This window comes from Prorops nasuta, unplaced genomic scaffold, assembly GCF_024137725.1.
Source record: "Prorops nasuta isolate Cenicafe-Biocafe unplaced genomic scaffold, Cenicafe_Pnas_1.2 PNAS00021, whole genome shotgun sequence".
Classification (NCBI taxonomy): Eukaryota; Metazoa; Arthropoda; class Insecta; order Hymenoptera; family Bethylidae; genus Prorops; species Prorops nasuta.
Window position 1 is genome coordinate 2,426,222 of NW_027116818.1, and position 25,270 is coordinate 2,451,491.

A 25,270-nucleotide genomic window follows, 5' to 3' on the forward strand; every position below is an offset into this window, starting at 1 on the left:
CAATTATGCTGATTATACTGGGGCTCGGTTTGATTCTACTAAAAAAAAAGGTTAAAGAGTTATAACCTGTGGAAGTTTATCGAAGGAATGTTGCGGAAGCTTAACGAGAAGAAACGGGCGGAGGAAACAGAGGACGTCACTGGGTTTAATTTTTTGCTGTCCCATAAACACTCCACTGCTATAATTAGTAGCTATATATATTCGCCAGTCTCCTCAGGAAATGTTCTTAATGTTGTTTCTTCTCGTTGATGTTCTATTAATTACTTACGTGACTTGACAGAACTATGGTCATTCTGGTGAAATGTATCATTTTTTGCATAAAAATATTTATTCCATTTTTATGTTTTTAAATTATTGATAATCTTTTTAGATATAGCATAACATATGACAATCAATTTTGTTAAATATTTCAATAACTGCTGTTAAGGTACGCTACACCTGATGAACAAAGTTAAAAAAATACGACGATCCCTAAAAAATGATTTTAAATATTAGAGAATTCTTTTGATACACTATGACGTAATGTTTTAGGAACAACGGTTCGATATTCCGTTGTCGTTTTTATCAGAACCGTGCGCGTCCCAAGATTAATTTTCCTTAAAACATTAAATCGCTACGCATCGGAGAAGCTTAAAAAGTTGGAAAAATAACGCAAAATTTTTAGAACGCGGCTTCGATCTACAGTGTCCACTGAAAACACACGATGTTCACAGGACATCCCGAGCATGTCCGCTGAACGTGTGGACATCCTCGGACCGTTCTCAGGTTGTCCTTAGTATATATTTGGGCTATTGGGGCCGGTAATACAATTTTCTCTTAAGTCTTCTTAATCCTGCTATCGCTCGATTTACGTTTAACGAAGCTTTAATTTAATAATTTTGTGTACATGATGGACTAAGTCCCTTAATACGAGTTCCAGCGTAGCCAAGGGAGAAGAATTACCAGAGCAAATCGGTGCTCGTAATGATCCGCAGCATTATAGCCGTAAGACGGTAGTCGATAACGCATACTAAAATACAGAACTATTAAACTTTGCTGGAATTTCTGGAGAGCCAGCACGAACTGGTTGTTGAAGAACACGAAAGCATTGCACGTTGTGTTTGCGAGGAAACGATGTTATTACCTGGATAAGACATTTTCTTCCCAGAAGTTGATTCGCCAGTTTCTTCATTACCCATGCTCGGTCCGTGCTCATTCGACTAATTTACAATCCGCTTGATTACGATTAAATGTGTGCTATATGTATGGTGTATGCCTATGATTCGAGAGTGAGATAATTGAAGTGAAATATGTTGAAAAGTTTTGATATCTCGTGAGAATAATGCGAGAAGGAAAAGCGTGGAGTGTAACGGGTGGTGCGAAAAAAAGATTCTACTTTAGAAATTGACACATCGAGGGAAAACGGTACAGAGTGAGTTCTATGCTAGGGATATACCGTCAAAGGGTACAGCTATACAGAGATAGTTTCATGTAGAGGGAAAGCCAATAAAAGTATATATATAGACAAGGGAGGATAGAATTCAATAGAATTCTTACTTGAAATCACGCATGGATGTATTAGGTAGGTTGGAAAAGGATTGACGAATTTCCATAGGACTGTCTTTGAGGAATCTTGCAAGAATACGCAGGTTCAAATATCCTTGGATAGTTCTACAGCTGGCATAAGAATAGGAGATCCGAAACTCGAGAATAAATATACCGGGTGTCTCAACTCGATCGATCTTTATTACAAACAGAACGCGAGAGAAAACAAATGTTTGCTATTATTAAAGAAAATTTACGACACTCTCGGAACTGTATTTAGCGATACAACTGTACGACCTTGAACCGAGTTGTGATTACGCGAAGATCGCGCCACATAGAATATACAAAAAAGTAGTAGCTTTTAAAAAAATGGATAACCTTTGCGTGACCTTAACAATGCAAATCAAGGTCACAATTATGGTCTCGTCAAACGCAGTTCTGCGACCTCCAAAATTTTAATCCCAAACATTTCTCCCTTTTTCCTGTAATTGCGGAATACTTTGGTAAGAGTTAAGTGGTCCAGATCACCCGGTACACAGGGTGCATCGTTTAAAATGATCCACGACACTATCCTAAAAAATGCTCATCTCCGTTACTGCGACGAGTATCAATTTTTTGCTCAACGCCTCTCAGAATGAAAATGCAGAGTAGGGAGGAGCTTCAAAGAGGCGTTGGGAAAACAATTGATACTTTCAACAAAGTTATATGGACAGAATTTTTTTTACTCGTGCGCCCTGGGCCATTTTGAGTGGTACACCCTGTACATGCATAAAGGAAACGCGTCGATAAGTATGTACACGTATACGTTTGCCTTTCTTGATGCTCTTCGATTCGCTAGCACGCTTACCCTGAAGAACTACAGAGATGCAAGAGTGCACAGCACAGTTGAATCCTACGCGAGCCAACTGTGCTTCTCGGTCGCATTGTTTGGAAGGATTTGAACGAATAGGGCCAGTACTCAACTTGACTGGCTTCGTCGCTTATTCTTACTTACACGACTCAAATGTCGCATTTGCCGAACCGCGTCTTTCCCTTAAAGGGAGTGGGATCATTTGTCTGGCTTGCCGTGTCGACTAACTACCACTGCTATACCAACTCTCTGCCGCGAATCGTTCCTAACTGATGCCGCAAGATTATTCAACCTTCCACCAACTCTAGTCTCGTGTCTCATCTGTAACTTTTCATTCTTCCTTTCCAGCCCCGATGCAACGCAACCTTGCTGCCCTTTCACCCTTTCTCACAGAACAGATTTAACCAAAATTCAATTATCAACGTTACTCTGGTTGAAAATCTTTTAAAACAATCCTGTGTGACGTCCCTTATAGGATTGCACAGGAATATAGGAAATTTTACGTTCTAACTGTATAGGGTGTCATTATATAACGATGCTTGGAATAATAATGATAACGCGTGTGATAATAAATAAAGGAATGGTCGATGAGCGTATCGTAAAATTCGGGGATTCGATAAGGAGGCCGATAAGATAAGGCTGGCTTTTGCATTTGGACGCTCGTCGATCAGGCTAGACCCGGTGCTTGTTTCGTTCGTTACGATGTCGCGGGATCAGCAATAAATCAGCAATAAAGGAGCGGGCGTTGATGTTTTTGGATCGCCAGATGACCACGGGACTGTGAATTTAACGCTAATGTTGCTTTTCCATGAACGAAATAAACTCGGATCGGTCATAAAGAGGGTGGATAAGTGCCGCTGGTGGATCGGGGGGAGATTTGCAGGTATACACTGAAATTACTTGTCGTGCGAACGACGACTGTTGGCTGCCTTGTTCCACGGGACCTTCTTGTTCTTTTTATACACGCGTTAATGTGCAGAAATGACGTCTGCTTGCCAGATTACCCACTATCTTTTCATCTTGTGACACAGAGGACCCTCCTAATTCGCTCCATCTCTCGTGTTCCCATTATGGTCACTATATCTCCATTCATTCTCTCACTCTCAATTCACAGAAAAATAAATTTAAATTTTAGAAACGTGAATATCGTTTTTTATAAGTGTTGAAACCACGTCTACTTGTTAAATTATTATTTAATTTCCATCTTGCAACTCAGAGGATTGATCTAATTCGCTCGATTCTTTGTGTTCTCATGGAGTCACTGTATTTCGATTTATTCTCCAACTTTCAATCCATGGAAAAATAAATTAAAATTAGAGAAGTGTAATTATATAGTATATAGACAGAAATAGCATGCTGTTTGCGCGATGAATTATACGGGGCAGTTATTTTGATCTCGATATTTCAAGCATTGTGCTTTTCAGGTGTAATTACTTATTCACTTTTTATAAATATACACGGAGCAAAGAGAAGTAATGCCCTAAATTGGAATAAATTCACATGATGAAACTCAATAGTTTTTATTGTTAACTTTTCGTAAATAAAGATGGATCGTTCATCAGTAAGATAGACCAGGTTTTGTTAGTCTTAATGGTAAGTTGGACATTACCTTTTTTGGAAATGTAATTAAGGTAACGAGATATTGGATATAACATTATTTTCAATGGAATATATAATTTCTATGCATTATGGAGATATAAAGTATATACTTCGTTCAAAACAATTTTAGGTTTAATGTTTGGCTGCCGTAAATAGATACATAAACACGATTTTACGTCTTTCAAGCTAACAGCGGTCTCTAAACTCACACCATAGAGCCCAGTCTTATTATATTACTTGTAGAGACGTGGTAGTAAGCAACTGGCTAAAATTCAATAAGTTGTGAGCCAAATTTTGAATCATGTCTCAACTTATCCCTTATTTATAATGGAATAATATATAACTCGAAGCATATAATGTTCATTATTATCCAAACTATTATCAATCATTGAATTCTGCTTATATTGATTAACTTGTGAATATTGTTAAAAAATATATAGATTTCTTTCTGTATTTCAAAAGCTTCTTTACTCCTAAACTTATTCTTATATATTAGTAGAGTAAAAATGCTCCGCCTGTATATCACGTTGGACCACTACGTCCTATCCTTAATTACAACCATTCTCATTTATTTCTTAAATATATATCAACGATACCTAATTACACCAACGTAGAAAAATATGCCTTTCTTTCAACCTTAATTTTATCGCAATATGAATAATAAATAAATAAATATATTCCTTTGAAAAAAAAAGTGGACCCGCTATTTCCAGTCTAGCCTATACGGATTACCAGCGATATTTACAACAATTGTAGTCTACCAAAGGATTCAATATCGAGTAAATATATCACATCGAGTTGTCGTAAAAGGGAAGTTGGCTCTGTTGTATTCGGTGGCAGGAGTATTTTTGTCGTAAGGAGGGGCAGAAGTGTCCGCGGGAAGTGTTCATTCGTATGGTGGGTAACAGCGCGGACAAGAGAGAAAAATACGGACAGAATTGTTGGCAGAGCGTAATAGTGGAGTGTTACAGTAATGGAAGCTTGGTATCGCTTGCATTCTGCCAAGAAGCGTAATAAGAATTTTTCTCGTTAGCCCGCGGTAGCTCGCACGTCCACTGCAGAATGAGAGAGAAGGAGGCGGGGGAGGGTAAGGGGGAGAAAACCGACTGAAAACAGCGGTGACGGCGAGTACCGAGTTTTGCCCAAACTCTAAAAGTTTAATAGCCCGTAACAATAGGGTAGACCGCTGGAAATCGGAATTGGCTGGGCATTGTCGATGAACACCAACTTGTCTGGGAATTTCGCTTATTCTCTTTTTCTTATGTTCCCCCTCCCCCTTTTTTTTAAACGTTAAAATTTTCCAGATTCCTAGCAGCCATTGACATAATTAAAATGAATTTGTTCAAAGTCTTAGAAAAATTTCGATACACGATTTCTATATCTGATTTTCTAAAATCGAACAGAAATAGACTAGACTGAAAAAGAAGAGTTTTAGAAATGAATTCGATTTGTTCCACTTAATTGAAATCTTTCGTGTCGATCATTATCGACATATCGTTCGATTGTCACTGGTCCCTATACGTAACGGGCTAAATGTAGCTTCGTCTGTATGTCTCCTTTTGTAAAATTCATCGAAACGTTTCTTTGGCATCGAATAGGCGATTTAAAATATATCTAAACTTTGAATCTGTATTTATATAGGAATGATCGAATTTTACGGATTGAAAGTTGCGAATAAATCCAGCTTGAGGATCGTTATTATACGTAAACTGCAAAATGCTTTGGTGAAATTACAAGAAACACCCTGGGCAACTTTGCAACCCGTGGCTGTCGTTGTGAATTTACATTGCACTGCAAAAGCACAGTGTATAGGAGAGAGGGGGTTAAATGTTACACGGGTAAAAAGTAATGGTTGCTTTTAGTATTGGTGAATGGATGTTAATAACGCGACTAAACGCATAAAGTGTTAGCGGAAATTATATTGCAAACGCTTATGTCGTATTCCCATTTCCCTATGATAAATTTTTTTACTATTTTTTTAAGTTTTTACTTTTTACTCTCTTAACGCCTACTCCTGATATCTCCCGAAGAGTCAAGTCTGCACAAGTTTATTGTAAAATTAAAAATATAAATTTACAAGAAAAGACAGACTTTAGAACGAAACAACCTACGAATTTTGTTGTAATTTACAACAATTTCTTCTAGTGTACACAACAAAGAGAGAGAGAGAGCATATAACTATATATGATCTAGTTTAAGATTCAGTTTGCCTCTAACAATATATAGCATAGTTGAGAGAGTGTGCGGTGAAAGTAAAAGGGGTGAAGACGGGGTGGAGACAAGCAGGGGTTGACAGGTCAATCATTTTGCGGCGTTGTTATACGGTCGGTACAATAATGGAGAAGCTTAAAACGATGGGGTTCCGTCGAATCAAGCTCGTTCCCAACAATGGAAAGGACGAGCGTCCAATGTGAAAATTGAAAGGCCAAGCGCATCAATGTCCCGTACACACAGAGTCCGCGATGCAAAATTCTGTGTGAAAAATTTCCGATGCTATCCTATATAGTTCAATTAAAAGAAACTTTGGCACTACAATAGCGTGGATGTAGTACGCTATATAATTGGCTGATTTTGACATAATCATGAAGGTATAAAGGGATCTGGATCTACATCTACACGGTGCGGATCTAGAAGTCGCATGAAAGAGGGTGAGGGGGATGAGGAGGAAGAGGAGAATACGAGAGAGCAAGCGCGTCAGCGTCGCAACGTGGACGGGTAACGAGGGGGTTGGGACTGGGTGTACTGTGGTGGGGTTCGCCCAGTGGAGTAGGGTTGGGAAATAGTGGTGGTGGTGGTTAGGAAGGATACTATATGGAACGTCGAACCCCGCTCGGACTTCAGTCTCGTCGACGCGGCGAGCGCTGCTCAGACGACGCGTGATTCTCCCACTTCGAAATGGCGAAGAAACGTGCGTGCACCTTTCTTAGCCTCTCCAAAGCCTGTATTAGCCTTATTAGCCCGAACAGCAGCCTTAACTCTAGCCAAACTGTCTCCCTCCTCGTGCTGACTTCCATCCTCATCGGCGTTCAAACGGAACTCCTTATCGGTGAGTGACAGTGATCAGAAATAAGAAGCTTACATCAGTTTAGTAGAGTTATTTCGGTCTGGATGCATCATGTTTGTCCATGTCTTTTGTTATGGATTGTCCCGTAACAATTGCCGGCTTCGTCCTTCAAAGATTCATAGTGAACACGACTGGGACGAGTTTATATTTGGTGGTTAAGTTAAGAACCAACCAGGAGATTCAATGTCCGCGACGTGGTGCGGTGGAGAACGCACTTTTTTTGCAGGATACATTGTCTTCTTGCTTGTATTTGCAAGGATTTCTTCCTGTATATATGTAGTGGTCAGCTGGGATTAATGAACGGTGATCGGTTAATTTATTAATCGAGTTCTGACTCGATTTTTGTGGTATCGTGCGTTGGAGAACGCGCTTTGTTCTCCACGAGATTCATTGTCTTCCTCTTTAGAATTGCGAGTTTCTTTAGTGATAAACCAAAACAAATCGACATTTATTGGTTCATTTACGATTCATTCGCGGATTGAAAATTCCTGTAATATCGAACGTTGGAGAACACGCTTCGTCTTTTGAAAGGGTCATTGTCTTCTTCTTCGTAATTACAAGTTTCTTCCTGTATTCAGCTATCGACCAAGAAAAGTCGACATTTGTCGGTAAATTTGCAGATTCAATATTTGTAATATCGTGTGATGGAGAACTCGATTTGTAGTATCGTGCGTTGGAGAACGCTTTTTGTCTTTTAAAAGAGTCATTGTTCTCTTCTTCATAATTACAAGTTTCTTCCTGTATTCAGTGATCATCACCCACAGAGTAAATATTCTTAAAATCGTGCATTGGAGAACAAACTTTGTCTTCTACAACAATCATCATCCTTTTCCTCATAAATACGAGTTATTCTTCTTAAATAATGATGGACCAAGAAAAATGAACGTTTGCGTCAATTTATTTCCGAACAACCTACACATTCAATATTAGCAACATCGTTCGTTGGTGAACGTGTTTTTTTACAAAATTCAACGTCCTCTTTCTCGGTCATGATGAGCCAGCCTGCATCCATCGCGCGATATTCGATTGCGGCTGCATATTGTTGGCGAATCAGTTGGTCAAAAATTGCTCGTTGCATTATTTTCTCTCCATTTTCACTGGCTGTTCGTCATGACGAATTGAAGAGCAAATCTTTTTTCTTTTCATTGTAAATGCTACTATCTCTTTAATCCCTTGTCATATAATTATATAATGAGTTTCTCGTGCAATCGTGTTGAATTTACCGCTTCTATTATTATATACGTCATTGCGCGTGCGCCTAGTCGTATTACGGACACTGTTACGCGTTAAATGCTGTACGAGGAGATTAATAGAGAAATTAATTTACCTCGTGCATCTCGTGTATATATATATATATATATATATATACATATATATAGTTAAATATACTATAATTAAAAATGATAACACTAGACGCTCGGATATAAGATAAATGCGACGAGCTTTTTAAAAGTATTTGCCGCGTTGGTTTAAACTGAAGAAACGACGCAACTTTTCACTCTTTCACTTTACTTCTAATTCGTTCCGTAGCCGATATAAACAGGATTAAACGTAGCATATAAGCTGTAAACAGTGTACGATTGAATTCTGAGTTGCTGACACGAGAGTGGAGCAAACGTGTACCGGGGCCAATAAGAAAAACCGGAAAAAGCTTCTTCCGCTTTCATCAGCCTCCGGTATTCGCAGCGTAAAACTCGTCAGACTTTCGACGATATGCTGCTATAATAATAACTTTGGATATTAGTCGAGTCTTCGTTCAGGAAAAATAGAATCTCGTATGAAACCCAACCATTGATTCTCGCTTTTCATCTGAAAACTTCCTTCTTCCCTTATCACCAACTTTTATTCTTATATATATGTAGTGATATAAATTTTACTCCTTTTTTACTCCGCTATGAATACAAGCGTTTGATCAACTCTCCCAAGAAAGCGAAATATTTCACCAACTTTTCCTTTCACGATTCATGAAATTTCTTTTAAGACACACCTTTAAAACTAAAGCAACATGCAACAGTTTTCTTTATTTTTCTAAAATTTGGTCTGTATTGTGCACTGCGACCGAAATTGTTCCTATTATTTTTGTTTATTTATAACATTTGGTTATTTATTGGTATTTCTTTTTTTTATCTGCGTTAAGATATTGGATATTGCATACACCATGGTGGAATAAATAATGAGAAATTATAATTGTAGCATCATGTTGTATGGTAGTTGATAGAACACGTATCTGTAGTTATACATTAGTAACTAGTAAGTCGATAATTCAGCTTTAATACAATTTTTCAGAATTTTATCAAATTATATTGATATTTAATGTGTAATCGAGCTTGCAGTGCAATCGATGCAAGTTTGCAAGAATTCTCTTAGAGACAAATTAAATTACATAAAATATTTCAGAATAGATAATGAGTAAAAGTTGTAATTACTGCATTGTTTTATGGTAGTATGACAGACCACCTATCTGTAACAATGTGTTGGTAAATCGAACGTGTAATCGACCCAGCAGTGCAATCGAAGTAACTTTCTAAGAATTCAATTAATGTTACATGTACAGCCAAGATCGATGCTTCTCATTATATTTCGATAAAACTTGGGTGATCTCAAAACTCTTGACGTCTATCCATCAATACTTTTTAAGAGTTTCGTCAGTGAAAAATCAAAACTCGTGTAATCCATTGACGACAGGAAGACAATTTCATTGATTAAATATAAAAGGACAAAGAAGCTTTTGGCATTATTCCACGATTGACGTATACACGGATATGGACGAATGTTATTTCTACTCTGAGAATTCTGGCAAGTTAATTGTCTGTCGCGTGCTTCTATCGTATAGAATTTTATAACGTGAAAAAATGAAATTCAAGAAAAGCAGTCTTTTTCACCAATAATAAACTTGTGGAGAGTTCCGAGTAGAATAATTGCAGTTGTTTAATATTAATGGCGAGTGCGTATATAGGGTTGCAAAAAGAGGGGTGTACGGGGTGAAAGGGGAGAAGAAAGTTTTTAAGTAATATTAAAATATATATATATATATAGATATTAAAGTGGAAAAAGCGTTGTTCGCGCTCGGTTTATAATATATAGTATGTGAAAGTGGAATGTGTGTTATTTTATAGGCCATATAGTAAAGATGTATATAGAGAAAGAAGGAAACGGTATACGACGAGCATTCAGTTTGCCCTCGTGCATCGAATTGAATTCGGAATTCGAAACGTTATCCTCTGTGTATGCGGCATTTTTTACTTCCCACTTATTTATTTACCTTTCCTGCTTTTCAACTGCACAATTGACCACCGAGAGAAAGCGTGTACTCAGTACCGTTTAATTCGTATAATTACGCAATGTTCTCGACCAATAATTGACTTCGTTATTATTCACGTTAATTATCTAGCACTGGCGTCGTGAAATAATCTAGCGCAATTATTCTAAGCGTGTTCGATTAATAATATAATTTTCACAATTATAGCCCGAATTGTAATTGCCGTTTAATTGCAGCGATACGTGTCTAATTCCCGCTCAAAATTAATGTACATAGTATATCAGCCTCTATTGTAAACTTACCTAATAATGCTTAAACGAATTTTATTCATATAGATTTTTTAATCAGAAATAGAAAACTTTCTGAGAGTTAGATGTGAGCTATATTAGGTGACCTCGATTAACCTAATCGTACATAAATTTGGATAGTATAATTATAATTATAAAGAAAGTTCCAGGATTATTTTTAAATCTAGCTATTAACGAAGAGTTTACCGAAGATCGAAACTTGTTTAATTCGACCTTCTTATTGTTACAGCAATCTGGTGTCTTTAACTATTGGCCAGATTTGGTCAGAATTCTTTTCGGACTATCGAGAAGTCCTTAATTAAATAATTAATAACTTCTTCATTAATGGTTATAGCTTCAAAAATATTATAATAAATGCTTTTTTAGAATAATTCGTATTATACTAACTTATACGTTTAGCCGTGTAGTTGAAAGGCCACCCGGTATATAATTGGACAGGGACAAGTGTAAAAAAAATGTATGACATGGTTCAACTTTATAGAGTCTGAGGGGGGGGGGGGTGGGAAGGAATGATTGTCGTTGCAGGTTATTGTTAACGAGTCTTGGATCTTTCAAATCATGTAGCATTGAGGATCGTCCAATCGGCATGTGGAAAGAAGCGTTTAAATATCGCGTGCATTTCGAACATTTGAGAAGTTTAATCAACTCTGTTCGAGCAGGATAATTGATGTCAGCTTACACGCTAGAGAGTTCTGATCGGGAGTGTAACGAAGCGTTAAATTAAGAATAATAGTAAAAAAGAAAGGGAAGGAAGAGATTTAGTTATCATATATATAGTAAACAAAAGTGGCTGCTACTTTATTTTTACATGGTGTATATTCGCGAATGTTATATTAGCACGGGAAAAGGCGTTTAAATATCGCGTGCTATTCAAGCTCAAGAAATTCAGCTTCCTTCTCTTTTATACTGAATCTTAGTCTTTCTTCATCTCTCCCATTCGAATCTATGTGGAAGAGAAAAATCTACGACTAATCGTTGCACGAAATTTTCTCAAACATATTTTTCTTATAAAATATCTTTTGTACTGTGTTAATATTTACACACATTAACCTATACTTGAGCAATATAACCAATGTTGTTTGAGAACAAAACAGATCAATACTGGTCAAGTTTTAACGTTAAAACATAACAGTAATAATATCTTTAGAGTATAGAGAATTGCCAAAGTTTCCTTTGGAGAAAGCCTGAATAATATTAGCCAATAAGAGCACAGACTTCGATGGGAATATACTGTGTGTCCGAATAAAATGTTCATCCTCGAAAATCCTGTTTTGTCCAAGTTTGGAATAAATGCTGAAGTAAATCGATTTCAGCTAAAATTGGTACTTCTGAAACTAAGATATATAACATTAGATCTCCCTGCAAGTTAAAATTGACTTGTTTTTCAGCATTTGTTCTAAACTTGTACGAAATCGCAGATTTTAAAGAGCGTACATTTTAATTGGACTACACTGTATGCTACGAAATTCGCGAATTTTTTTAGTGGAAAGTAATGGTTTTTTCAGAGATATGCTACTATGCATGGCGTACTTGGTAAAATTTATTTATTACCAATTAATATTAATGGAGGAAATATTACTTTTGAGATTGGTTGGTGTGCGTTAAGGTATGTATTATAATAAATATATATAGCATATTATATATATATATATATATATGGAGTTGGCTAGCATAGCGAGAGACGTAGTGTTATCGTACAGGGATGAAGTAATGGCATTTGAATTGAAGTGGCTAAGATTGCGAGGAAGGATCGGCTTATACGAATTCGGTAAATGAAATAAATGGATGGAAAGTAGATATAGCGCTCAGTGACTGTGTTCGACGGTGGGAGGGTAGTCGCGAGAATTCGATCGCGTGCCGCTTCGTCCCTTATTCAGGATCGATATTTCCCGTCGTCGACTACAACGAACTTTTGCGGACATTCAAATCTCGCCAAGCCATAATTGCCAACAATGATTTACCGAGAGAATTAAGATGTTCCTAAAACCATGCTGGCTAATTCCAACCTGACCTACTGATCTACTCATACATATAAAATTCCTTCAATTTTAATTTTTACAACAATTTTCAATTCACTTCTAATAATATAAAACCGTCTGCATGGCGAAAGGAGAAATTTGATAAAATAATTAAATTGGAAAAATACCGAGGGGTAAATACAAAAATCCATCCATCGACGAGAAAAATAATTCCCCAGCTTGAATAGATGAAAATTTAATCGATTTTAGCTTCACTGATGTGCTAATCTCGCTACAGATTATCCGAGCCAATCGGCTAAACAATTCACCTTGCGAAAATGATTTTTAATTCATCGGGGATTGGCATTAAAGTCTCATTGTTTACTGGAAGCATGAATGACTCCTTTTTATTCCGATGGAGGAAAATTTAAATAGACTTCGCTTATGATAAAGATAGAAGTGGCGTCGATGGTCCAGTTTTTTTCTTCATTTCTCAAGTGGCCTTCTACAGCATTCCTGCAATGTCCAGCATTGGGAGGATGAAATTTCAGTCGATCATCTGTGCACCATACGCTCATCGAGTGCTGTACAGTGTGCACCAGCACCAATACATCGATGCAGCCTGTTCTTCGGGAAAGTACCTATCATCCTTACTCGGATATAATCTGGGAAAAAGGAATATAAAGGAATGGATTGATGAAGGGGGAAGAAGAAAAAACTGTAGCACTTGTTATGGCCACAAACGTCGTCGGTGGAGAACCAATAAAATAGAAACTCGATGCGGGTCAACTTTGTTTGTTAAACGGACTTCAGTGCTTGTTTATTAGCTGTCCTCGCTCTTCGACGACAAAGGGATATGCTCTATATAGTATACAATATAAACGTTAAGCGAGATTACATTTTTCATTAAATCAACAGAATGAAGCGAAATCGAAGATACGTTGCACTATTGTTTTCGCGAATGTACGAGTGTAATACTGAAGATACATCGGAGCATAGTAGTAAGAACTCACTTTTCTTTAAAACTATATAAGAGATGTCAAATTTTTTCTAAGACACTTTCGAAGCTGCTTTGTATTTGTTTACAGAGAGTTCTTATGAAAAATTCAGATTTCTTATATTTTAACTATGGGGCGTCTTGAGTAGCTCACCTTGTATAAGGTATTCCACTGCACAGTATCAGAGCATAGGTTAAGAACTTATCAATCTTTGAGACTACAAGTGATATAAATTTTTAACTGATAACATTTTAGAATGTAAATAAATAAGAGAGGCTTGAAATGAGTCCTATTAAAAAATTCATTAATTATGACAGTTACGAAAATAAATATATCGTTACGCCCATGTTTTTGCGAGTTCTCAATGCTAAAATTTACACACTGTGTTTTACCCAATGCTTTTCCGAACAAGGACGAACTAATAAACTTTTCTTCATAAATATAAAAAATATAAATTTTTGCAACAAAACTTTTTTTATCCGAATAGAAAATACATTTGGAAAAGTCCTGTGAAAAAAAATAATATCTATTATATTTACGAAACGGAATGAATTTTTACATCCACGCTCTAGGGCGAATTAAGCGAAACACCCTATATAGCAGCGGCTTTAATTTACTTTTCGCCAAAACTGCAGGAGGCGAATCGAACGTGAGAATAATTCATATATACATATTGAAACGCTCCACGGAAGCGGACGCATATGTTTGTATGTATGTGTGTGTGTATATCTGGGGGAGGAAAAGGGAGGGTGTAAAATATGCGGTGTGTATGCTGATATTGATGCCGAAGCTTTATGGACATCGCTCGAGGCTGATCAAGCGATGTGTAAAGCGAAAGAGCCACGTAAAATTTTATTTTACTTTATGTCCGTAGCTGCGAGGACCTGTTTCAAATAGTCTATACCTCTGGCCCTTTTCAACTTCTTTTCTTCTTCGTCTTGCTCTTCTTCTTCCCCAGCATCACTGTTTTACTGAAACGCTGAACGACTTTTAATCCAGGATACTTTCATGTTGATGCTTCCATTTAATATCGCTTTTTATTAACCTTTTAATCGATATGGCTAATTTTTATTCCTCTGTGAACATCAATAATTCTTATAGCTCTGCTCGCAACAGATGAGTTTTCCTATCGTAATAATAATGTTCCATTATTTTTGTCAATCTTAATCTCCCTCACGTATACAAACACATATTTGTATCTAGAGCGTGGTAAATTTTAAAATATTAAACGATTCTGTTGCTCTTTGCTTTAATTCGATTTTTAATGGAAGTTTATTTGCGATTTGTCTGTTTTTATAATCGAGACCATTATGTAGTTTTGATTGGAATAATTCGAGAGAGTTACGTTAGTATTTTTTCCTTTGATAAACGTTGTTCTTCGAGCACTGATTTTAGTGGTGTTGGAGAACAGCTGAGACGAAGAACTGTTTTACGATAGTGGTAAGGGTGACGACAGACAAAGAGACGTAATAAACGTAAATGTAATTCAAGGTGCACGAAAACGGAAGCACGAGGGTGTGAAATCAATGTGCTTAATACGACCTGTTTTTGTGTGTCACTTGGTCTGCGTTCACATTTACGTTCACTACGTCGTTTTGTTTACCATTACACGCTATAAGAAATAAGTGTGGAAATAGAGGATTGCGAGTGGTGGATGGAAAACTCATTTCTGGAATCCTGATTCGTTTGATTATTTATCGTAATGATTGGAATAATTTGATCGACTTTTGCGTTGGTATTTTTATTCTTATTGGCAAATATTGTCCTCTGACCACTGGTTGCAATGGTGTTGAGAGAACAGCTGGGATGAAGAATTGTTTTACAAGAGTGGTAAGAAATAAATATAGAAATAAACAATTGCCAGTCACGAAGAGAAAGCTCATCTTGCTGAGGAACCTCATCTCAGGAATCCTGACTTCATATCTCCTGGTAAACAAGATCTTATATCGTTTATTGTCGCCAGAGAGGAGAACGAGCGTACCACGGTGTTATGATTACGTTTGCTTCACTGCCAAAATGAAGTATTCGCCAAAGACTAGAATTTATATTACTAGACTTAGTTTTATTCCTGCTTAATAAAACGACTGACGTTGCTATTAATCTCACTTAATTGTAGTTACTTTACTTACAGAATTATTTACATGTTTATGTGATGCGTGGGTGAAACTTTTCGAATCATTATTGGACGTATTTTAAATTGCAAAATCAGATCATCTCGTGGCTATCACAAATATATAATACTTTGTCGAATAATTGGAACAAGACACATGCTTGATTGGTTTGGAGGCACTGACGATAGGACGGTTATTGGATTAGCTTTATGAACACTCTTGAAAACACCAGACAAATAAAGATTCGATTTTTATCAAATTCCATCCTATCCACAATCCAAATTTTCCTCGATCAACAAAAATTTCCCAGTATACCACACGGTGTCTGCAATTTACACACTTTTATTAATTAACATGTTCGTGTCTCGATGGTAAATAATTTAACAAAACGTCCTTTAAATCACAAATTCAAATGTTTTTGTGTTTATCGTCGCAATTATACGTATGATTGTTTCTTGAATAATTAGAACGGGACATACGTTCTTCGTTAGTTTATTTTCGATTTCTCGTATTTTAACAATTATTCGAGAGAATGATTATTCGTTAGATTGGCTCCACTAAAACCCTCGAAAAAAAAAACCTGAAGAAAGAAAATATCGATTTTCAGATTCCATATTGTATCTAACCGAGGTTTTCCTTAATCTCCAAAGATTTTCCCTGTGCCAAGAAAATTTCTTTAATTTATACACTTGTACTAATTGACTAGTTTCAAGGAAGAAAGCGTGGGAAACGATCTTTGCAGGCTTTTCATTTTCCACGATTTATATTTTATTTTCCTCTATTTTTCTCTGTTTTATTTCTTTTTCCACCGTTGAGCAAAAGAGAATACTTGCAGCGGGGGCGGGGAGGATGGGGCAGAGAGGTATTTTTCGTGCGTTGGGATCTCATTGAAGCTTTTCCACGGTCCAATGCGGTCGCAGTTTCGTATTTAAAGTAGTCCTGCGGAGCCCTTTCCCCAAGTTCACCTTCAATTTTCTCTCCTCGATTCAATCCCCAGGCCGATGGGATTTGACGAGTGCTTGTGTTTCGTCAAGCCAGAATCTCCGTGAAGATTCAAGACCTAGGTTTAAAGGGGAGTTGCTGATTCGTTGTTAGATATTCCAACTGGACCGGAATCTCCGTGCAGGTGAAAACATTTTTCTCTCCTACGTTAATAGCTGAGAGGGAAAAGCCAAATAGAAGCTGGAAAGACTGAAATACGTGAAATTTTGACTGATGGCCATAAGGAAGAAGAACGCTCTGTCTACTCGCTGTGCTGGGGAGAGTAACAAACGATCCCAAAGATACAACTCTGTGAGATATATATATATATATATATATATATATAAGTAAAAAAGGATAGCAAGAAAGGGTATAATACTTCTCTTTAAAGTTTGCTTGTAGAAGGAAGTTTGATCAAAAAATAATTCGGTTTCTATATATATATTAGAGTCTATTCGAACTATATCGTATATCCTCCTTGGAACCGACTATAATAAGTGGTTCCATACATGCTCTTTCGATTTATACGCAGCATTCTATAACGCAATATATAATTAAATGGATTACAATTTATTTGGTTGGAATGATTTTTTATTTATAACTGAATCAGTCATTTAACGAGATCAAATAAATATTAATTTGCCACTATTACGAATGAAGATTTATTATTCGAATCAAAGGATTTGTTTCCAAGTGTAGATAGAGTCTCGTGTGTTAAATATTAAAAAAGGTGTATAAGCTATAAACGTGAGAATACTTCTCTTTAAAGTTCGGCTGTAGGACAAAGTTTGATCGGAAAATAATTGCGTTTCTATATCCTATATTACAGTCTGTTGGAGTTACATCGCATATGCCCGCTGGAACCAGCAACAATAAACGTTTTCCATACACGCACTCTTCCATTCTCGATATTGTTTGCAAAACGTGCTATAATGCAATATATAAGTCATTTTTATATTAACGCTTAAACATCATCATCGATATACGGAACTATCGATCCATTTAGTACAATTTCCATGAGCTTCGAACTGATACAGGTCCCTTTTTAAGTGTGCAGTGAAAATGGATTTAATGTGGACAGTTTTATATTCCTGGACGATATAGGTTTTTTAAAACTACGAGTGAGCTGCTTACTTTCCAGTCCGTGTATATGTGTGTGTGTGTGTGTGTGAAAAATGAGCTTGTTGAAGCAAATCGGAGGTGTAGGGGGAATATTGCAGACACGACGAAGCAAAATGTTCAAAGAGTTCAGCGTGACTGGAATCAGGTATAATCAGGTCGATCCGGGGTAAATATACAGTGGGCGAAAGCGAGTATTAATTTTCAAGTGATTGCCGTGGCTCGGTTTTAGGAGGCAATTCAACACCCATGCCTTCAACCAGCGTTGTCTGCATTCCCAAATTCTCGCGTGGCTCCCAGCCGTAATGTCGACTCTGTTTCGAGAAGGTAACGTACGCGATGTATCCGTGTGCGAGTATATAAAATATACTACAATTTAAACTTGTAAATACAATCTTACATAAATATTTTGTAATTTATTCGGTATATCTATCTTTGTTTTAATTCAGTAATTTTTTAGAGCTGCATCGTATGTTTCTTCATCATCCTTATTCTTTGATGAAATTCTTCGTTGATCGTACTTCTAATTAAGTTTTCTATGCAAAGGGATTTTTTAGTTGGTATTCGGATAAAATTTATATTTGAAAGAAAGAAACATTTGATAATAAAATTGAGTAATTCGTTATGATATATTTTAACAGACACTGAAGAGTAATAGGAAATAAGATATACGACGAATATATTGTTGATGAATGTAGTTTTCATTTTTGTATGGTTTATGTTTCCTTTTGAACTCTCGTTCTTGTTTCTAGAAACTTCTGTCTATGATTTCATTTAAATTTTTGGAAAATCCTTTTAATTGTTAAAGTAGTGTATTATATATGAGAATCTGCTTAATTACTTTGTCAAAAGTAATGCAAAGGTTCATAAATAATCTATTTTCTATAAAATGAATCTTAATTAAAATTAACAAATTAGCGTTTGTTTCTATTCTTGTATCTATAAATATCGACAATATTTCAATCGAATAAAACGTTCAGAATATAGTTTAATGATTAAAAAGACTCTTTAAAAATTGAAATCAAGTCAAAAATAGGAAATTTTAATTAAAATACGAAGGTTAGAAAAGAGAAATAAAAGAGTATAGTATATATAAAATCTCATTCGTATTAATACGTTCTTCAAATATATTTTATTCAATACTCGAGTTTATTCGTTTTAAATAATTTAAGCAAAATTAATCATAACATCAGATATTTGTTTCTTCAAATATAAACTTTGTCCAACTACAAATAGAAAAATCCCTTTGTATAATAAATACCTTGAGCCAAGTGGTAGTTGTTAAGTATTTTACTGATTTGCGTTCAGCGCAGAGATTTCGAGGGTGTAAACCGAGAGTAAAGTTTTTCTCTCTCTGGGGAAGAGTGGGATTGGATGTTGCAATTGAAAGTGGCAGGAGAACAATATAAGCAACACGAATGAACAAATTGCGAGGAGCAATGGTTGCACACACGAGGCGGTAGATGCCTGGGCACCGGTTCGTTCGTGGAGAAACATACGCCTTGAGGGGTGGAGGGGTCGAAGGGGGAGCAGAGTATGGGGTGGGAAGCCACGTGGCTCTCGCAATTATTGGCGAACTGTAAACGCACGTCTGACACGTGGCGTTCTTTCGCACGCAGTCAACCTAACCTTGGCCAATTTCTCGGACCCATAATTGATTCGTATTAACGAATAAAGTTGCATGTCGCCAGCAACAATACGTGAAATTTATAATAATTGGTCACGCGTGAAATTCGTCGACTTTCGACTGTTTCGATTGGCTCAAAACGTTATCCTAACACGTCTCGACATCCTTAGTACATATATGTATACTCTGATAGCATATACGATGTTCAGGGGATATCCTCAGCATGTCCATTGGACGTGTGGATGTCCTCGCAGTGTTCTAAGGATGTCCTGGGGATATTTGTGCCATTAGGGTGCATATTCTTTTCGACGACGCAAGACGTTCGTGGGATGTATACGCAATAAACGCGATATCTCTGGAATATTCTTTTTACGTACGTTCTCTATCCCTCTCTCTTTCTTCCTCTTTCTCTCGATACGTTATAATTTTTCATATTGCAAAACCACCCAGAATATCGTAAGATAATTGCAAATCTACATTTTCGAGCCTAACCTATCGATATTAACGCATAAAGATGATCTCGAAATTTGGAAATCTGCGAATCATAAAATACGTCGACTTCCGGCTGGTCCAAAAAGCCTTTAAAACTCACACCCTCGGTATATACACTTTCTCCAACGACGTTCGTAGGATGTACACGCAATACATACGCGATATCTCCGCCATATTCTTTTCCCGCACGCCTCACCCCCGATACGTTCGAATTTTTTGCGCTGTAAAAGTCCCTCGCAGCGGCTATTTTCGCCGAACGGCTTAGTTGGTTTTTTTTACACCCGAGAATTACACCACTACGAGCGATTTTCTTGGCGCAAACAACGTTTTTCGGTGCTCCATACACACTCTAGCAACGCGCGCATTTACTTTTTAAGTCACGCGATTTAACGGCTCTAATATACACTGTACAGAAATATCGGTAATTCTTGCATCGTGCATAGAGTATATATATGCTACACAGATGTCTAAAAAATATCACACGTGTCTCGTTCTTCTCGGTTCTTTATAAAAAAAACTATTATTCAACAATACTTTTATTCGCGTACAAAAATATTCTACAACTTTTCGACAATGCAGAAGGACTTTTTTCTTCGTTTTGTCGCCTCGCCTATGTAGCTTATTGCAACTAGTGTATATATACAATATTGTATATGCATGTATATGTACAGTATAATATTATCGGTTAATGTATACAGCTGATATAGATTTTACGCAAGAGTATTTCCTGGGCTTTCTTGCAGTTGGCGTAATCATACGGTGCTTTTTAACGATAACGATAACGACAGAGGGAGGAACTTTCTGAATACAGTTAGAAGCAGCTAAACTTGGCCGCTTTGTGTCATTGCAGCGAAATACGCGGTCGTGCGATTTCTGATTACACAGCGCGCTGGACAGTTATTGGCACTTTTGCTCGGATGATTGGCGTTGATGTCGGCTAACACATATACAAACACACATATTGTCAGCCAGTTTTCTTCGTGCACGAACCCGCAACGAGAATACCACAGCAGTATATACGTCAGGATTTGCATAGCGTACCCTTATGGCCACAGGGTTCTCCACCCTCGTATATCGGCATAATTTATCAAGGTATTTACGCCAATCGTGCCGAAGCTATCCTACGAGCATTGGGTTTTTTCTTTTTCGTCAAAAAATACGGTGCTACTAATTGTACTGCTTTTGCACAATTTTTAATAAACGGTAGGGGGAGTATTGCTCGAAATAACTCAAGAATGAATAATTTTGAGACTGAATGTCAACGATGGATCCATGATAGTCCATTGTACAATTTACCGGCTCGTTTTAAAGGGCCTGAAATATTTGCTTCCATTTTGATCTCGAGGTTAAAAAAAGAGAGATTCGATTGGATAAAAAAACTATATTGTCAATTTTTTAGAGCATTATCCATTTAGTCCACTTTGATATCCTGATGATTACGAGCTTCTAATATTGTGTTGTAGTTCTCTTATTGCCAAATAAACTAATAGTCTCTTCAGCACTGTAATGGTTATTATGCTATTTATTATTGAATTACAGTTTACACAAGACCAATAAATTGCTTAATACAAAGATTTACAGATTTATGAGTTTGTTTAGAAGGGTCAGAGCACATTAAGAGCTCCATGATTATAGGTTGATAAGTTTGGACCTGAGCTCTTAGGACAGCTTGTGACATTAATTCTCCTTAGCTTTCGAACTGGCCTTTCAGGGCTACATGCATCGATCTCTATTTCAAAGTGCTGCGTCAAACATTGCCTTATATGGTCATGCATTCGAGCAGCCGGAGCAGCGTGGTCAATTCGTCAATTGTTTCGAGAAGATGCAGCTGCTGTGGGTGCACGCTGGCCACGTGCCGTCTTTAGGCTTTAGCGTCTAATAAGTGAGCAAGCTGCGTAAAATCGGCTCGTGTTACACTTGGGAAGTTCCCTTGAATGGAACTTGTACAAAGAGTAGTTTTCAATTTAAAATAATATTGGAGATATTTGTTGTAATTAAAAGAAGAACTGATAATGAGTTGATAATGTCAATAGTAATAATAATAATACTAAATATATATGCATGTCTCACGTATACATAACAGTAGTATGTAAGCATACAATTTATCAAATTATTTATGCCAATATAGCTCCAAAGCTATTCTACGAACATCGTGTTTATATTTTTTCATCTAAAACTACAATACCAAAGAGAAAATGCTGATGTAATATTTTTAATAACGAACGTGGAGTATTGGCTTTAATAACTTGAAAATTAATAATTTTAAGCGTTGGAATGTCGAGGATGGATCCATGATTGTGGATCGCGCGAGGTACCTACCCGTGTAATTAAAAGATGTTTCTTGAAGTTAATTAAACGAGGAAGATCTGGCTTGGTCTAACATTATACCGTGGGTACTTTATCCACCAAGGAGAAAAGTGGAAAGACACCGGCCAAGGCGGTGAATTATTTTCTGGGTTAATTGCGCACGTAACGCGTAACGCGTGTCCCCCTAACATTTTATGAAGGGAAGCAAAAATCTTGATGAGAACATTGAAAAATTTCTCATTCTTATGAAGAAAACTTATGTATATATACGTCTGTGTGTGTGTGTGTGTGTGTATTTAGAGGTGTGAAATAAAGTTTAAGAGGGGTCGGTGTAGAGTGATTAATGAAAAGCCAGTAGAAACGCTGGGAGGGGGAGGGGGGAGGGTTAGGTAAATCGATTTATAATTTTCCTTGGGTTGTTTAACCGCAACACCTGTTGAAAGCTGAAAGTTTCCCTGGGCGATCGGATAGTTGGAGTTCGATTGGTCTACTATGAGTTTTCTATATATACGATAGAGGACTAAACTGTAATCGTGATTCAACGTGGGTTTTTCTTTGAGGCCGAGCACTGATTAAAGAGGGGGATAATTAACAAAAAAAGAGGATAAAAAAAGAGGAGTCGCAGCTCGAATGAAGTTTGTCGAGGTGCCGGGAGAATAGTTAAGCAGTCTTGTAGAGCAAACCGAGTAATTCAGTCAAACCTGAACAACGATGTTGGCCATTTCACTTCAGGCTTGATCTTATTGGCCAATTGCGTTCGCAGAATTCACGCAAGATTCGAGAAGAAAAGCAAAGAAGAGGGTAGTCAACCGAGCCACTGTTATATACCACATCTCAGATTTCTCTTAAATAAGTCACAACGTGAATCTCATTAGCATCCTCTAAAGGAAATAATTTAATCGCAAGGAGCACAAACCTTTACTAGTGGCAAAGGCAGAAGCAGCAATATCATTGATGAAACAGTCGGCATTTAAAACTTTTTATCAACTATAGTTAAATTATCCTGTTAAATGCTTAAGCTTGTTAAAAGTTTTACCGGGAAGCGAGAATTTATTAAGCGAGACTCAGTTGTTCTCATTTTAGCATTATTCTTTCATTTCGTTGAAATAAGTGATTATATGTTTGATTCATTATACAAAATTAAAATTACGAAACACGTGTATTGTTAAGGTACAATTAGTTTATATTGTATATATCAATGCTGGTTTCATGCAGCTTTGAAGAGCAGCCGTGCTTTGCGATACTTAATGATAAGGATGTAGATACTCAAAAGCTTGTAAAATAACAATGCTTCTTTATATTCTCTTTATGGTTAAATCTGCTTTTCGCTGACATTTAATTATCCTGGTAAAAGGTTATTTACTTACCACTGGTGATGGCCAGATTCGAAATCTGTTGATGAATGTAGCATATAGATGCATTTATATACCGGGTAGCCGGTTGATAATGGCCAAAAGTATGAATTAAGATAGTACGAATATTTGTGGTAACCTCTTACATCATTTTTATACAGGCAGCCTTTGTTGAAGAATTTACTAAGAATTCAAAAATTCTTTAATTTGAAACTTCAAGTTGGTTTAAGAAGCAGTATATCAAAGTGTGATCAAAATACAGGGAAGATTTGCATTTACCGTGCCACAATAAGTGCAAACATAAATAATTACTAATCCTCGACAAGTTCTTCATGAAGGGCTGGACTTATATAAATGACCTTGATCGATACAAATACAATTTAATATTAAGAGCGTATGGTTAAAATCAATACTTGGATATATCAACTATACATTATTCATGCTATCCAAATTTGTAGGATTGGCTCTACTTAACGCGCCACCCGATATATACACGACTAACTTTGTAATATCAGTAGCAATGAATTCCCAAGACGCATGCGTTGGCAGGATTTGGCTGTGGAGCATTTGGCGCGTGTTACATAAATTATCGCGTTTGAAATTTTCTGAAAACGAACTTGAGAAGCTGGCTCGCTGCGTCTCAGATTTTCTGACACTTTTGAAAGTTTTGCGCAAGAATCAGTCAGCCGGACAGGACGAGTATAGTACAGCATTAAGTCGCGAAGAGCGAGATGAAGAAACAAGTGCTTCGGACGGAGCGTCAAGTTGGAAAAGATGAGGCTATAACTCGTGACTTTCCGTCCAAAGGGAAGCTCATAACTCTTGTCGTTTCAAGGAACGACGTCGTAACTTCCTGACTCCAAGGATCAAGTCCACAGCAGGCATTCCAAGTTTCCTTGATGCATTTCGATGAATTCCCCTTTCGAAACAGTGCATCGCACTCCTATCACGCCACTATATAGAAGACACCACCACGATTTTGACATTTTTCAATTAACACGAGTTTCTCCACCCCCCACCATTAATAAATCAAATCTTCATAAACATATGCAAACACACAATAACGTTAACACGAGAATGCAATAATCAATGCATCTGAATACCATAAAGTCAACAACATCGATCAGTAAATTTTATACATTTTTCCTGTACGTGTGCATAATACTGTTACGGATCCTCTTTCTATTTTACTCGTGTTTGTACCAAGAAAAGAATTTTATATATACAGACACAACTATGAATGAATGTTTCACGTTTCGTGTGCCCGATGATCACCGCCGTGGCAAAGTGGAAGGGAGAGGCTCTTTCGAGCAAAAGGTTAACGATTTCACGATAACGATGAAAAATGTGTAAAATAATGGAAAATCTGAATATCAGTGGTGTATAATGGCTCCGCGCACGTAGGCCCGTGAGATTAATCTATCCAATGAGTTATGATGCTAAACGTGGTCCGTTCCAGTTACTTAACTGTCACGGCTGTTTGCTGGTCGTCGACTCTCTCGAGGGCCTTGAATTATCCCTATTCCGATGTGCGTTCTCTTTCTAATTTCGTTCCTTCGCAAAATCGACTCTGTCTTGGCGAGAGCCCGACACCAAAACTCCGAAATCTCTTTGGGTTAATTTCGGGGAATCGAGCGATGTTTGCCGTAAATCACGAAGCATAAGTAGGATGATCAGAGAGATATGGACGGGCCGGGATATCGCGAATGTGGGATATATAT

At 37.0% G+C, this 25,270-nt stretch overlaps 1 protein-coding gene across 1 annotated transcript in view; it reads left to right on the plus strand.

The window, feature by feature from the left end:
- Positions 1–6,832: 6,832 nt before the first annotated feature.
- LOC136781129 (opioid-binding protein/cell adhesion molecule homolog) overlaps positions 6,833–25,270 on the plus strand; it is a 128,359-nt gene continuing 109,921 nt past the window's right edge. The window contains exon 1 of the mRNA XM_066739866.1: positions 6,833–7,019. Coding sequence (XP_066595963.1) covers positions 6,869–7,019 — 151 coding nt within the window. The 5' untranslated portion in view covers positions 6,833–6,868. The remainder of the gene's footprint in view (positions 7,020–25,270) is intronic.